The 15,000-nt window shown below is 45.2% G+C and overlaps 1 protein-coding gene across 2 annotated transcripts in view; it reads left to right on the forward strand.

Moving 5' to 3' along the window:
- The window catches only part of LOC127008270 (speckle-type POZ protein B-like), a 118,208-nt gene that overhangs the window by 93,527 nt on the left and 9,681 nt on the right, over positions 1 to 15,000 (forward strand). For both annotated transcript variants that reach the window (XM_050880055.1, XM_050880053.1), the window contains exons 2-4: positions 6,475 to 6,910; positions 8,401 to 8,564; positions 14,292 to 14,413. In XM_050880055.1, the coding sequence (XP_050736012.1) occupies positions 6,907 to 6,910; positions 8,401 to 8,564; positions 14,292 to 14,413 (290 nt within the window). In that variant the 5' untranslated portion in view covers positions 6,475 to 6,906. The remainder of the gene's footprint in view (positions 1 to 6,474; positions 6,911 to 8,400; positions 8,565 to 14,291; positions 14,414 to 15,000) is intronic.

Consider the following 15,000-nt stretch of genomic DNA (forward strand, 5'->3'; position numbering starts at 1 on the left):
TGATGATGGTGGGTAAAAATAAGTTGGAGGAGGAGGACGAGGAGGAAGAGGAAGAGAAGGAAGAAGAGGAGGAGGAGCATGATGAATATTTAGATGGCTTTCGGAATTTGCTAACTCACTCCAATCACACACACACACACACACACACACACACACACACACACACACACACACACACACACACACACACACACACACACACGGAAAGGGAACAGACAACCACTACATTTCCCTTCCTTTACGGGTACACAGGGAAGGGAAGGGGAGGAAATGAGGGGGATGGGAAGAGAAAGGAAGGGGCGAGATGAAGGGATGTGAAGGGGGAGGTTGGCGTGGGTTGTGAGGGAAGGGGAAGGATGGGGAATGGTGGTAATGGGTTGGGATAGGAAGGAGGGGGATATGGGGTCAGGAAGGGAAGGGAAATGGGTGATAAAAGAAGAAAGGTGAAGAAATATATACAAGGAAAGTGATGGGAAGGAAATTTGAAGGGAGAGTAAGAAGGGAACATGGGATAGAGAAGGAAGGGAAGGGAGATGGGTGAAAAAGAAGGGAAGTGAAGAAAGGGTGAACAAGGGAAGGGAAGGGAAGAGACGGAAAGGAATTTGAAAGAAGGGAAGGGGAGAGGGGCAGGATATTTGAAGGGAGGGTAAGAAGGGAACATGGAATAAAGAAGGAAGGGAAGGGAGATGGGTGAAAGAGAAGGGAAGTGAAGACAGGGCGAACGAGGAAAGGAAATAGAGAAAGATGAATTTGAAAGGAAGGAAGGAAGAGGAAGAAGTGAAGGGAATACAGATAGAAAAGAGGAGAAAGGAAGTTGAAGATAAGCAAGAATGTGAAGGAAGGAAAGATAAGAAGGAAGGAGAAATGACATAGAAAGTGAAGAAAAGGAAATGGAAGGTAAAGAATGAAGGAAAGATTGAGAAGAAATGAAGGGGAAGGGAAGGAGGAGAAATGAAAGAGAAGGGAACGGAAAGTGGAAGAGAAAAGAGTGTGAAGGGAAAGTGAAGGGATAAGAAATGAAGGGGAGACTAAGAGAAGAGAAAAGTAAGGAAATAGAGGAAGAAGAGAGAAGGGAAAGAAGAGATAAATAAAGGAGAGGGAGAGAAAACGAGAAGGAAATGGGAGAGAAGGTAAATAAAAGAGGAAGGAGGTGGAGGAAAAAAGAGAAAATTAAGAGGAAGAAGAGAAAAAAAACGAGAAAGAAAGGGGAAAGTAAATAAAAAAGGAAGGAGAGGGAGGAAAAAAGATGGAAAAGAATGGATTAAGAAAATAGAGAAAGAAGAGAGGGAGGGAAAATAAAAAAAATGAAGGAAGGAGGAGAAATGAAAGAAGAGGGGAAAGGAGAGAAATGAGGAAGAAGGAAGGGAAAATGAGAGAAAAGGAGGAAATAAAGAAGAGGAAGGTGAAATGAGAGAGAAAAGGAGAAAGGCGGAAAGTTGAAGGTGAAATACTATGAAGGGAAGAGAAAGGAAGGAGACATGTTGAAAAGGGGAGGAAGGGAAGGGGAGAGGAAGGGAGGGAAGGGAAGGGGAGAAGGGAGGAAAGGTCTTTTTGTCAACAGGGTCACAACGCCCTTCCTCCCCACCCCTCCCCTTCCTCCTCCCCCTCCTCACCCTTAACGCCTTCCTTTCCCTCCCTTTTCTCCCTTATCTCCGTCCTTTCTCCCTTTTGAATGACACATAATGGAGAGAGAGAGAGAGAGAGAGAGGCTATTTTAGCAGCATTTCGTTCACAATCTCAAGTAGTACTCTCTCTCTCTCTCTCTCTCTCTCTCTCTCTCAATTATGCCCAGGTTTCTTAGCAAGTGAGTCATGTTGGCAACCCTGTGTGTGTGTGTGTGTGTGTGTGTGTGTGTGTGTGTGTGTGTGTGTGTGTGTTTCGGTGGTTGGCAACTCTGCATGCAAAAGCGGAATGAGAGAGAGAGAGAGAGAGAGAGAGAGAGAGTTTCCGTATAAAGTTCATGTCCCTTTGTATTTTTAACTCTCTCTCTCTCTCTCTCTCTCTCTCTCTCTCTCTCAAGCCTTGAAATAGAGAGAAAGCCTTAGTACACACACACACACGGAAGGGAATGTATAGTTGCTCTAGAAACATAATAGAGAGAGAGAGAGAGGCTCAACAGCAGCAGGGGCAGGGTCATTCATAGTAGAGAGAGAGAGAGAGAGAGAGAGAGAGCGGACGTGCAGCCCCTGAAGCTCACCAAGACCATATTCCCTTCAGAGGAGAGAGGGGGGGGGGGTGGAGGGAGGAGGATTTAGTGGAAGAGGAGGAGGAGGAGGAGGAGGGAAGTGACTTTGACCCTAATGCAAGAGGGGAGGTGGTGTCGAGTGCCTTCCTCCTCCTCCTCCTCCTCTTATCTCCTTTCCTTCTCTCATCTCCTTTCCTTCTCTCATCCCTCCTCCAGTCTTCCTCTCCTTACTCTCCTCTTTTCGTACTCTCTTCCTCTTCCTCTTCATTTCTCTTCTCTTCCTCTTCATTCTCTCTTCTTCTCTTCCTCTTTCTTCTCTCTTATCTTTCTTCTCTTCCTCCTCCTTTTCATTTCTCTTCTCTTCCTCTTCCTTCTCTCTTCTTCTCTTCCTCTTTCTTCTCTCACTTCCCGTATCTCCCTTCTCTTCCTCTTCCTTATCTAACTTCTCTTTTATCTCCTCCTCCTCCTCCTCTTCTCTTCTTCACTATCATCTTCCTTCCCCTTTATCACATTCCCACCCTCCTTCGATTTCTCATTATCTACCTCCTCCTCTTCCTTCTTCACCTCCCCCTCCTTTTCTTCCCTCTTCTTCCTTCTTCTTTTATATGTATCTTTCGTTTCTATCGTTTCTCTTTCATTTTTTCTTTCTCCGGTTTTCATCTCCTTTTTATCCACCCTTCCTCTCTTTCTCCTCTTCTCTCCTTTTCAGTCTTCTTTCCTTCCTTCTTCCTTCCTTCTCCTTCTCAACCTATCTTCTCTTCCTATCTCCACATTTATTCACATTTCCCTTTTCTCCCTCCCAACATTTTCTTCTCCTCCTATCTCCCGTTTATATCCCCCATTCTCTCCCTCAACCTTTCTTCTTTTCTCTTTATCCTTCTCTATTCTCCTTCTTTTTTCTATCTCCCTCTTTATTCTCCCTTCCCCTCTTCTCCTCTTCTTCCTTTTCACCTTGTATCCTCACCTTTATCTTATTTCACCTCTATTTCTTCTCTTCCAACTCCTCCTCCTCCTCCTCCTCCTCCTCCTCCTAGTGTCATGACCTTCTGTCCACGGAGGAGAGGAAGGCAAGGCACCTCCTCCTCCCCTCCCCTCCTCCTTCCTCCTCTCCTCCATCCCTCCCGTCTCTCCTCCCTCCCCTCCGTTGCTAAGTTTCGCGGCAACACTGAACTCTCTCTCTCTCTCTCTCTCTCTCTCTCTCTCTCTCTCTCTCTCTCTCTCTCTCGAATGAGCTACGTCACGGGGTATGTACCGAGAGAGAGAGAGACTTTATGGCTTCACTTCTTCCTCCTCTCATTTTCTTCTTCCTCCTCCTCCTCCTCCTCCTCCTCCTCCTGTTTTTGTGAGGGAGGGAAAGTATGCCGTCCTCCTTAGGTTCCTCATTGTGTCAGAGGAGGAGGAGGAGGAGGAGGAGGAGGAGGAGGAGGAGGAGGAAGAGACACCGGAAAAGAGAGTAGAGGTGCTATCGAGAGAGAGAGAGAGAGAGAGAGAGAGAGAGAGAGAGAGAGATTTAAGGACTCTATGGGAAGTAGGACATTTGTGAAGGAAGGAGGAAGAGGAGGAGGAGGAGGAGGAGAAAAGGTGACTAGATGATGGATGAGGAGGTGGAGGAAAAGAAGGGCAGTGGTGAAGGTGGTGGTGATGATGGTGGTGAAGGTGGTGATAGGGGTGATGACTGATGATGATGGTGGTGGTGATGGTGATGAAGGTGATGATGATGGTGGTGATGATTGTGGTGACGCCTCATTTTTGTTACTGTAAAAAATAGAAACCCGTCGATATCTTATCCGCTATCGAGAGAGAGAGAGAGAGAGAGAGAGAGAGAGAGAGAATCTAAATCCACCATTCATCACCACCATCACCATCACCTCCGCCATTCACCACCACCTCCTCCTCCTCCTCCTCCTCCTCCCATACTTTTCGAGGTTACTGGGGTGTGTGTGCGTGCGTGTGTACGTTCGACATGTGTGTACGCGCGGCCGCCTTGGTGCACATGGGCCAACACGCACACGAAAGTCAAGTATCTGGGTCTTACCGTTCACACACACACACACACACACACACACACACACACACACACACACACACACATTTACACGAGTTCGGAGTTTTGTTTTTCTTTCCATATTTTTTTCATGTTTGTTTTGTTACCCTAATGATGACGTTCCTGTGTGTGTGTGTGTGTGTGTGTGTGTGTGTGTGTGTGTGTGTGTGTGTGTGTGTGTGTGTGTTTGGTGTCACGTAGGGTGAATTCCGGAGGGTGCCAAACATTTTTCCACACACACACACACACACACACACACACACACACACACACACACACACACACACACACACCTGTATGCTGCATTACCTGTGACCTTGACTTTAGTGTGCCATTGTATTTTTTGTGCGGTCGTTAGTTTCTTTGATTTTACATTTATTTATTTATTTGTAAGGTGGTGTGTGTGTGTGTGTGTGTGTGTGTGTGTGTGTGTGTGTGTGTGTGTGTGTGTGTGTTTGTTTGTTTGTTTGTTTGTTTGTTTGTTTGTGTGTGTGTGTGTGTGTGTGTGTGTGTGTGTGTGTGTGTGTGACCAGTATGAGCGGGCTTCATAAAACTTATTCATTATTATTATTTTGTATTATTCGTATGTTTGTTTTTACGACTACGATGTCTATTATTATGACGCACTTTTTGAAGAGAACATATCCATAATGACTGATAGCGTGTCAGTCAGTCAAGGTCAGAGAGAGAGAGAGAGAGCAGAGCACTGTGTCAGAGGGAAAGTGGGTCAGGCAGGAGACAGGTGTGAGGCGCTAGGACGAAGAGGCGCTGAGGGGCGGGGCGGGGCGGGGTGCTGATAACCCAGACCCGAGGGGGCCTCGGCCCCCTCGTTCTGTGCCGGGCCGGTGCTGAGTAGTGTGCCGCGGCCCGCTGGCCCGGCCCCGTGCACGCTGGGTGACCCAGAGGTGTGTGTGTGTGTGTGTGTGTGTGTGTGTGTGTGTGTGTGTGTATGCGCGCGCGCGCGTCTCGATTAGATTGATCATTATAGTCGATCTTTGGGTACTGCCGGGACCATGAACCCCCCATCCCCTTGCTCAAAGGGGGACAGAAACCACTCTTTGTCAGCGGAAAAATCCCTGGTTGAGCCGCGGGCTCTAAACTTCAGCCTGCCAGGCCGGAGCCTTTTACATTGAGCTATCTGAGCGGTGTGTGTGTGTGTGTGTAGGCGGTCGCTGGAGGTGTGTTGGTGCATAAGGATCACCTGAGGATCAGCCGCCACAGCTGCGCGCGGGGTGACTGATCTTCAGGTGAGAGAGGCTGGGTTGGCTGTTCCTCAGGTGGTCGCTCTGGGGCGGCGAATCTTCCTTGTTGCTGCTTCACAATGCGGTTCGCTGCTTCGAAATGAGAATGAAGCAGTCAGTGGTGGTTGCTGGAGTTTACTACGCTGCTTATCACATTCCACTAATCAGACCAAGACTGTCCTTTGTGTGTGGCGGAGATGCCAGATCTTCAGATGGCGCGTAATACTTTTGTGACAGTTGTTCTTACGCTGTTGAGTGGGGACGCCGCTCCTGTTATTACTTGGCTCCAGCAGAAGGGACTTCTAAGGCGTACTGTGGATTGTGAAAAATGCCACAACAGGATGAATTTTGCGAAACACTCCAAATGTGCAAATGGTGCTGTGGCAGTGCCAGACAAAAGGGTGTACAGGGTACAAAGGAACAACAAGTTTAAGGACTGTATCATTGTTGCCCGTTCCAGAATGGCTGCTGAAGTGGGTTCGTGTCATGTATCTGGCGTGAACGTATTGGAGAAACAACAGCAAGTCAAGTAAAGCTGTCTGAGAAGACTACGATTGACTGCTACAGCTTCTTTAGGGAAATATGTGCTTCATACTTTCAAGCAAATTAAGTTAAGCTAGGCGGACCTGGGATTACTGTAGAAATCGACGAATCTTGTCTCTCATAAGCCAAAGCATCACAGGACGTGCACCCCACACTCCTGCTTGGGTCTTCGGCATTGTTGACAGAAGCACGAAACCAGCAGTTGGATACATGGAAGTAGTGGAGGCGAGAGGTGCTGCTGACACCCTTCTTCCAGTTATATCTAAAATGGTTCAACCAGACTCTATATCATTCACATGCATAATAATACACCCGTGTTTCCTTCCCCTTCTACCCAATAATAGTAATAACTCATATATTATTATAATCTAAATCTTAATGTCGTGCGTTTGTGTGTGTGTGTGTGTGTGTGTGTGTGTGTGTCCCAGCGTGTCAGTAACGTTGTTCTCTTGTCCTTGCAGGTGTGCCGCGTGTGGGCTGGGCCGGGCGCCGCCGTGTGCTGGGTGGGAGCCGCCGCCACAGTGGAGGCTCGCGGGGCCGCGTCCGGGGCCCTGCCGCCTCAAGCCCCCGCCAACCCCGCCCCCGCCCCGGCCCCCGCCCCTGCACCGCCCCAGGCACCGCCCCCGCCCCCACCGCCCCCCCAACAGCCACAAGCTCCTCAGCCGGGCCACGCGGCGGCCGCCCTCCCTGCCGCCGCCCCCCCTAACCCCCCTCACCTGGCCCCGCAGCACCCTCAGGCCGCGGCGGTAGCCGTAGCGGCGGCGGCGGCGACGTCACAGAGACACCAAGGCCCGCCGCCCCTGGCCGCGGCAGCGGCGGCGGCGGCGGCACACGTGGCGGGGGCGGCGGCCCACCCAGCAGAAGTGCTCATCCCGCCCGCGCACCACCCCGCCATGGGTGAGTCACGCCGCCAGGCACCCATGTGCCGGCACTGTCTGTACCTGTGTATGAGCTTAGTACCTACTACTACTACTACTACTACCACCACCACCATTACTGCTACCTCCTCTGCAGCAAGTTATTAAAACAAATTTTGCGCTCGCACACACACACACACACACACACACACACACACACACACACACACACACACACACACACGGGCCGCCCTTCCCGTGGGTGTGGGTGTGGGTGTGGGGGCAGGGCGGCGGGCTGAGGCCATTCCTCCGGGGGCTGCCGGCGGCGGCACGCGAGGGGTGCTCCTTGGCGGCGGCCCAACGCTGCCCCGCCCCGCCCCGTCCCGTCCCGCCCCGCCGCCTTTCTTCAGACCTGAGGAATGTCTCCCTTCAGCCCTCGACCCTGCCCCCGCACACACACACACACACACACACACACACACACACACACACACACACACTCACTTTTATCTTCCTTGCATTCTTATTCCTCTGAGTTCTCATGATAGGAGAGAAAAAGTCACCACCACCCCCTCCCCCTCCTCCTCCTCCTCCTCCTTGACTTTAATGCTGGGTCAGGAGGAAGCAACAGAGAAATAAAGAAAAGAAAATTTTCATCACCGTTCTGAAGGTTTTAGTGGTGGTGGTGGTGGTCAGGCAGGTGTGTAGATGTTGATGAGGTTCAGGTGTTCGTCAAGGTGTGTGTTTGTGTGTGTGTGTCTAGCTTCATCCCCCACCCACCCCGTCTCTCTCTCTCTCTCTCTCTCTCTCTCTCTCTCTCTCTCTCTCTCTCTCTCTCTCTCTCTCTCTCACCTTAATATTTACTAGAGTAGAAATACAAAATATTGGTAGCATTTTATTTTTATATAATTTCACTTTGGTTTAAGGACAGATCACTTAGTCTGGACCATAGGATCTGTGTGGTCTGAATATCTATGTAAATCTATATAAATCATAGTGCCTTTCTTCCCCTCTTTTTCCTCCCTTTACATGTTTCGCTTCCTCTTTTTTCCCTCCTCCTGTTTTCCTTTCTTTCGTAACTCCCTTTTCTATGCCTCTGATATTTTCCCCTCTTTCCCTCTCCCACCTTCACGCACTCGCATCCCACTCACACACTCACTCACTCTTACTCACTCTCATTCACTTACCCTCTTTCTTTTACTCTCCCCACCCTCACATTCACACACTCCTCTCCCCCAACACACACACTCCTCACTCTCCCTCTCTCTCCCCTCCCCTCTCACACATTTTACCCTCTCACTCAATCCCTCCCTTTCTCCCCCACCACATCCCTTCCCTCTCCTTTTCCCCTCTTCCACACACACATCCCTCTCCCTCCCTCATTCACAGACTTCCCCTCTCTCTCTCTCTCCCCTCCTCACACATCTTCCCTCACTCCAGTTTCTCTCCCCTTTTCCACATAAACACATTCCTCTCCCTCCCCTCCTCCCACATCTTCCCTCACTCATCACTCCCTCTCTCTCCTCACAGTTGGCCACGCCCACTCCGTGTTGGGCGGGGGTGGCGGCGGCGCGGGGGGAGCCTCAGGGGGCCACGTGAGCTCCGGCGCTGCCTCTATGTCCGTGACGCGCGTGCCCTCCCCCCTCCCCGCCGAGAGCAACATGCCGGTGGCCGAGAACTGGTGCTACACACAGGTACGTAACATGCATGACTCTGCCGTACCTTCTTAATTACAGGTGAAAAGGTGGATAGATTAATAGAGTGTTTGAAGACATCTCCACCCGAAATTGATCTCTTTTTTGGTCACTCTTTATTTTTCTCTTTTATAGGCTTTTTCTTTTACAGTTTATTATTGTTTCCCTTGACTTGCTTTCTTTGCTGTAAAAAATAAAAGTAAATAGATACATAGGTAGTAGATAGATAAAAAAAAATACAAACGGGACATGGTAGTAGATAGATGAAAAAAAAACCCAACGGGACATAGGTAGATAGATAGATGAAGAACACTTACAAATGGGACATAGATAGATAGATAAAAAAAAACAGTTACAAACATACTTACCTGTCCTGCCTACATATACACAGGTGGAGAGATTGATAAGATAGGCTAACGACACAATTACCGTACTTGCATATATATCAAAAGCCCTTTCTTCATCCATTTATAAACCTCTTTCCCTTTCCCACCCCCACTCACTCACTCACTCACTCACCCACCCACTCACTCACCCACCCACTTTCTTTGACTCTCCCCACCCACATATTCACACACTCCTCCCCTCTCTCTTTCTCTCCCCCAATAAGACAGTCTCCTCGCACCCTTCCCTTGTCTGAGAATGCTAAACGATACAACATAGGCTTATATATTCACTTATTTATTTAGGTTAGGTTTAAGGGGGTGACCTTTACACAGACACCAACACCTTTTCTACAGGCTTAAAAATACCCCCCCCCCACCACCATCCCCCTCGAACACAATATCACAGGCTGGAGTTTGACCTTTGAGTGCGAGTGACAGCTCCCTGGGGTTGACTTATACACGAGTCCACCACCCCACACTTACAAATACTTACACCCTTTGATTATTGGCCTGTTAGATTATGTACGGGGACACACACACTTGTTTACTTACTTTACACTCACACACTTACAAATACTTACACCTTTGATTATTGGACCGCTAGATTATTTACGGGGACATACACACTTGTTAACTTACTTTACACTTTACACTCTCCACTAGTTTACTTACACTTCTTCACACTTACAAATACTTACATTCATGATTATTTACAGGGACACACATACTAGTTTACTTACACTTGCACTTCATTTAAACACACTTATACTTATTCATTTATTCAAACCTTATATTATTCACACTTTCATTCACATATTATTTACGCACATTATTGACGCATTATTCATACTTTATTTATTACATTATTTACATAGATTTACACATTGATTCTCATTTATTTTTTACATTTATTTACGCCTTCACTCTTTTCTTCTCTACTTTCTTTTACAGGACCATTGCTAGAGGACTTTACTATAAAAAAAATACTTTCACATTTACTAACACCTTCACACACACACAGCTTAATTGACTAACTTTTTCCTCACATACAAATACATACTACATACTTAAAATTTACCTCTATATAGTTAACTTTTTTTTTCCTTGTTCCTTCCTTTACTGTAAAAAAAATACTTACACATTTACTAACACCATCACACACACATTGATTGACTTACTTTTTCCTCACTTACAAATACATACTTCACACTTAAAATTTACCTCCATATAGTTTACTTAATATACCTTCATTTACTTACATACACTTATTTATTATGTATTTACTTACTCGAATTTATTTACATTTTCTTATTATTTATTTATTTGTGTTTAATTTGATATTCTTTCTTTCACTCCATTGTTTCTCTAAGTCATTTCGTGGTTCGCTATTTATTTTCTACCTCTTCTATAATTAAATACTTCAGTTGCTCATTCATTTCATTCATAATTCTCTCTCTCTCTCTCTCTCTCTCTCTCTCTCTCTCTCTCTCTCTCTCTCTCTCTCTCTCTCTCTCTCTCTCTCTCTCTCTCTCTCTCTCTCTCTCGCTTTCCTCCTCCTCCTCCTCCTCCTCCTCCTCCTTCATTGATTACCCATCTCCTCTCCATTTCCGCAGCAGGGGGCGAGGAAGGAAGAAGGGAGGAAGGGGAGGAATGGAGGAAGGAAGAGGGGGGGAGGGGGGAGAGAAGAGAAGAGAAGAGGGAAGTTACCATGGAAACCTACTACAATGACGAAGTTTCTCTCTCTCTCTCTCTCTCTCTCTCTCTCTCTCTCTCTCTCTCTCTCTCTCTCTCTCTCTCTCTCTCTCTCTCTCTCTCTCTCTCTCTCTCTCTCATTATGCAACATTGCTTTCCTCTTATTTATTCATTTATTATTATTTTTATTTTTCCTTTTTATCAAACATTTCCTTTCACACTATTTTATCTTCTCCTCCTCATTTTCTTCTTTTTCTTCTGCTTTTTCTTTTTCTTCAGCTTCTTCCTCTTTTTCTTGTTTCTTCATCATCATTATCATCATCCTCTTCTTTTTCTTCTTTTTCTTTTCTTCTTCATCATCATCATCATCATCATCATAATTTTCACTTTCCTTTTCATTTTATTACTTTCCAACTTTTTATTTATTTATTATTTTTTTCTGTTTGCCATAAATTTTTGATCCAACATATTTTTCTCACCTTCCTTTCCATGTTACTTCCCACACAGCACTCATTAAGTCTCCTCAAATATATACATCTTTTAGCTTCACTTTCAATTTTTATTTTATTTTACTTTTTATTTTCTTTACACACTTTCATTTTTTATTTTTTTTTATAAGTCTTTAACTCTCCTTCAAACGCATATATTATCATTTCTTACGTCACTTTCGGTTCTAAAAATGTTCCTTTCGCCCTAGTTCACCTTTCTCAACACCTTTAATTAAGCCACAGGTGTTCTCTTCCTCAGGGCATTGATTATTTTGTCACTATTTTTTTTTTTACTTCTTTTTATCTATCTTTGTAACATCATATTTCCTCTATTTTCCATTATCTTTACTATTTAATTTTTCCTTTTTTCTTTATCTCCCTTTACTTTCCCTTTATCTTTAGAATTCTGTTTACTGTCTTTTCTATTTGCTTTATTTTTCGTTGTCTTTATTATTTACTTTCTTTACTTCCTTCTTGCTTCATCTCTTTATTTTCTCTCTTTACTTCTTTCTCTATATCCCTTTATTTTCCCTCTTTATCTCCCTTTATTTTCCCTCTTTCCTTCTTCCTTTATCTCCCTTTATTTTCCCTCCTTCCTTTATCTCCCTTTATTTTCCCTCCTTCCTTTATCTCCCTTTATTTTCCCTCCTTCCTTTATCTCCCTTTATATTCCCTCTTTCCTTCCTTTATCTCCCTTTATTTTCCCTCTTTCCTTCCTTTATCTCCCTTTATTTTCCCTCTTTCCTTCCTTTATCTCCCTTTATTTTCCCTCTTCCCTTCCTTTATCTCCCTTTATTTTCCTTCTTTCCGTCTTTTATCTCCCTTTACTCTCCCTTATCTTTAGAACACCATTTACTCTCTTCCTTTCACTTTTTTCTTCTTGCAATAAAATAATAATAATAATAAAAAAATCGGTTGTAACTTTCGCTTTCGTTTCTCGGTCGTGTTAGCTTACCTCACCTGTTAATTAAGTTGTCCAGTGACAGGTGTGTGTTAATGAGTCAGCCACAGCCATTACTCACCCCTCACCCCTCACCCCTCTCCCCCCATCACATCCCCCCTCCACTCATTACTCCCCCTCTCCACCCCGCTTTGATCTGTTACCTCCACCACCACCACTATCATCATCATCACCAATAATATCATCATTTCCTTAAGTATCACCGTCATCACTATATCTACCATCACAATTATGTTCACCATTACTATCATCACCATCATCACCACCCCAATCACTGACACCATGAAAGGTTTTGCCATAAATCACCACCACCACTTAATTGAACTGGCCTCAGGTGTTGCAGGTAATTCCTCTCACCTGAAAAAGCTTAATTGATATGTTTAGATTCGCACACCTTTTCCTCTTTACTTTTTTTTTATTTTTTTTTTTTTTTATTTTTTTTTTTTTTTATAGTCAGGGGTACTTTGCCACCCTTTCTTCTTCTTCTTCTTCTTCTTCTTCTTCTAACTCTTCTCCTACCTCTTCTTTTTCTTCTACCTCCTCTTCTTCTTCTTATACTTCTTCTACCTCTTCTTTTTCTTCTACCTCCTCTTCTTCTTCTTATACTTTTTCTTCCTCTTCTTTTTCTTCTTTTTTTTACCTCTTCCTCTTATTCTCTTTCTTTTTATTCTTGTTCTTCTTGTTTTTGTTGTTCTTGTTTTACTTCTTTTTCCTTCTTTTTCTTCTTATCCGTTTATGTAGATCACCAATCCTGTCTTTTTTTTCTTTCGTAATCAGCCAGTGGTGGAAGATATATTTTTTTCTTACTTTTTTTTTTCTGTGTAATTGGCAACACCTGTGCCCATCGTAGCTCACCTGTCACCTGTGGCCTTAATTACCTCCCTTCACCTGTGCCCTGATTACTCCTGTCCTTGTCCTCTTCCATTACTCCCTTTACTCCTCATCTTCCTCCTCCTCCTCCTCCTCCTCTTCTACTTTCTTCCTTTAAATCGCATCTCTCATCTTCGTAAACTCTCCTTTTTTTTTCTTTCTTTTTTTGTTATCCATTTTATTTACCTCTGTCTCTATCATCTCTCTTCCTCCTCTTCTCCTCTTCTTCCTCCTCCTCCTTCTCTTCTACCCTCTTCCCTTATATCTCTTCTCTCATCATTTTCTCTCCTTCCTATCCTTCCCTTTATCTCCTTTTTGTCCTCATCTATTTCATTTTCCTCTCATCATCACACTTCCTCCTCCTCCTCCTCCTCCTCTGCATCTCTTCCTCATAATTTTCCTTCTTATGTTGTTTTATTTCATCAGTTATCACATTTATCATAGTAATGTTTTTTTCTTCTCTAACTTTATTTCACTTTTATTTTCTGTATAACGAATCACAGCTGTGCGGTTTACTCTCCCTCCCTGTCTCTCTTCCCTCCCTCTCTTCCCTCCCCCTTTTCCCCCTCTCTCCTCTCTCTTTGCTATCCATCGTTCTTCTTTTCTCCCTCTCTCTTCTCTCCCTTTCTCTTTGCACTCCATCTTTCCTCTTTTCCTCCTTTCTCTCCTTGCTATCTTTCACCTCTCCCTCCTTTCCTTCCCCTCTCTCATCCTCTCCCTTTCACTACCGGCCTTCCTCTCCTTCCCCATCCATCCTGTCTCCCTCTCCCTTCTTTATAATTCTACCATACATGTTCCTGAAGTCACCTTGAGGGCCTAAAGAGAAAGAGATCAGGGTTGTTGTTGAATGAGTTTGCACTAATTGAAGTTACCTTACCTAACCTAACTTTACCTGTATGTGCAACTTTATCCTTGTCCTCTTTCAATGCTTCCTTTCCTCCTCCTCCTCATCATCATCCTCTTCCTCCTCCTCCTCCTCCTCTTCTTCTTCTACCCTCTTCCCTTTCATCGCATCTCTTGTCTTAGTAAACTTTTTCACTTTTTTTTTTTCCATTTCATTTACCTCCATCATCTTTCTTCCTCCTCCTCTTCTCTTCTTCCTCCTTCTCCTCCTCCTCTTCTACCCTCATCATCCATCATCTACATCATCATCATCATCATCTTCATCCTCATCATCATCTTCATCATCATCATCTACATCATCATCATCTTCATCCTCTCATCTCTCACTAAATATTTGTCGTTACCTAATATAACTCTACCTGTATGTTCACCTTTAATAATTAACACCGAGAGCCAGGTATACTAACGCACCTGTCCCGTGTTGCAGGTGAAGGTGATCAAGTTTAGCTACATGTGGTCCATCAACAACTTCAGCTTCTGTCGCGAGGAGATGGGCGAAGTGCTCAAGTCCTCCACCTTCTCCGCCGGCGCCAACGACAAACTCAAGTGGTAGGTGCTGTGTGTGGGTGTGGATGGGGGGATGCCTGTGGGTGTGTGGGGGGGTGCCTGTGTGTGGGTGTGGATGGGGGGGTGGCGTTGGGGGTGTGCCTGTGGGTGTGTGGGGGGTGCCTGTGTGTGTGTGTGGGTGGGTGGGTGGGTGGGTGGGGGTGCCTGTGTGTGTGTGTGTGGGTGGGTGGGTGGGGGGGGGTGCCTGTGTGTGTGTGTGTGTATATTTATTTTCCTCCTCACTCCTATTTCGTTCCCTAAATCCTTTTTCATAGTGTTTGCTCCTCCTCCTCCTCTTGAATGTGGTTTTACGTTATTGAACAAATGAATGAATAATAATAAATTGTATGGATAAGAGTGGTTGAGTATACATCACTATAGTAAGGTTAGGTCAAGTAAGGTTAGGTTAAGTTAGGTTACGTAAGGTTAGGCAAAGTTAGGTAAAGTAAGGTTAGGTTAGGTAAGGTTAGGTTAAGTTGGGTTACGTAAGGTTAGGCAAAGTTAGGTAAAGTAAGGTTAGGTTAGGTAAGGTTAGGTTAAGTTGGGTTAGGTAAGGTTAGGCAAAGTTAGGTAAAGTAAGGTTAGGTTAG

This window comes from Eriocheir sinensis, chromosome 37 (assembly GCF_024679095.1).
Source record: "Eriocheir sinensis breed Jianghai 21 chromosome 37, ASM2467909v1, whole genome shotgun sequence".
Classification (NCBI taxonomy): Eukaryota; Metazoa; Arthropoda; class Malacostraca; order Decapoda; family Varunidae; genus Eriocheir; species Eriocheir sinensis.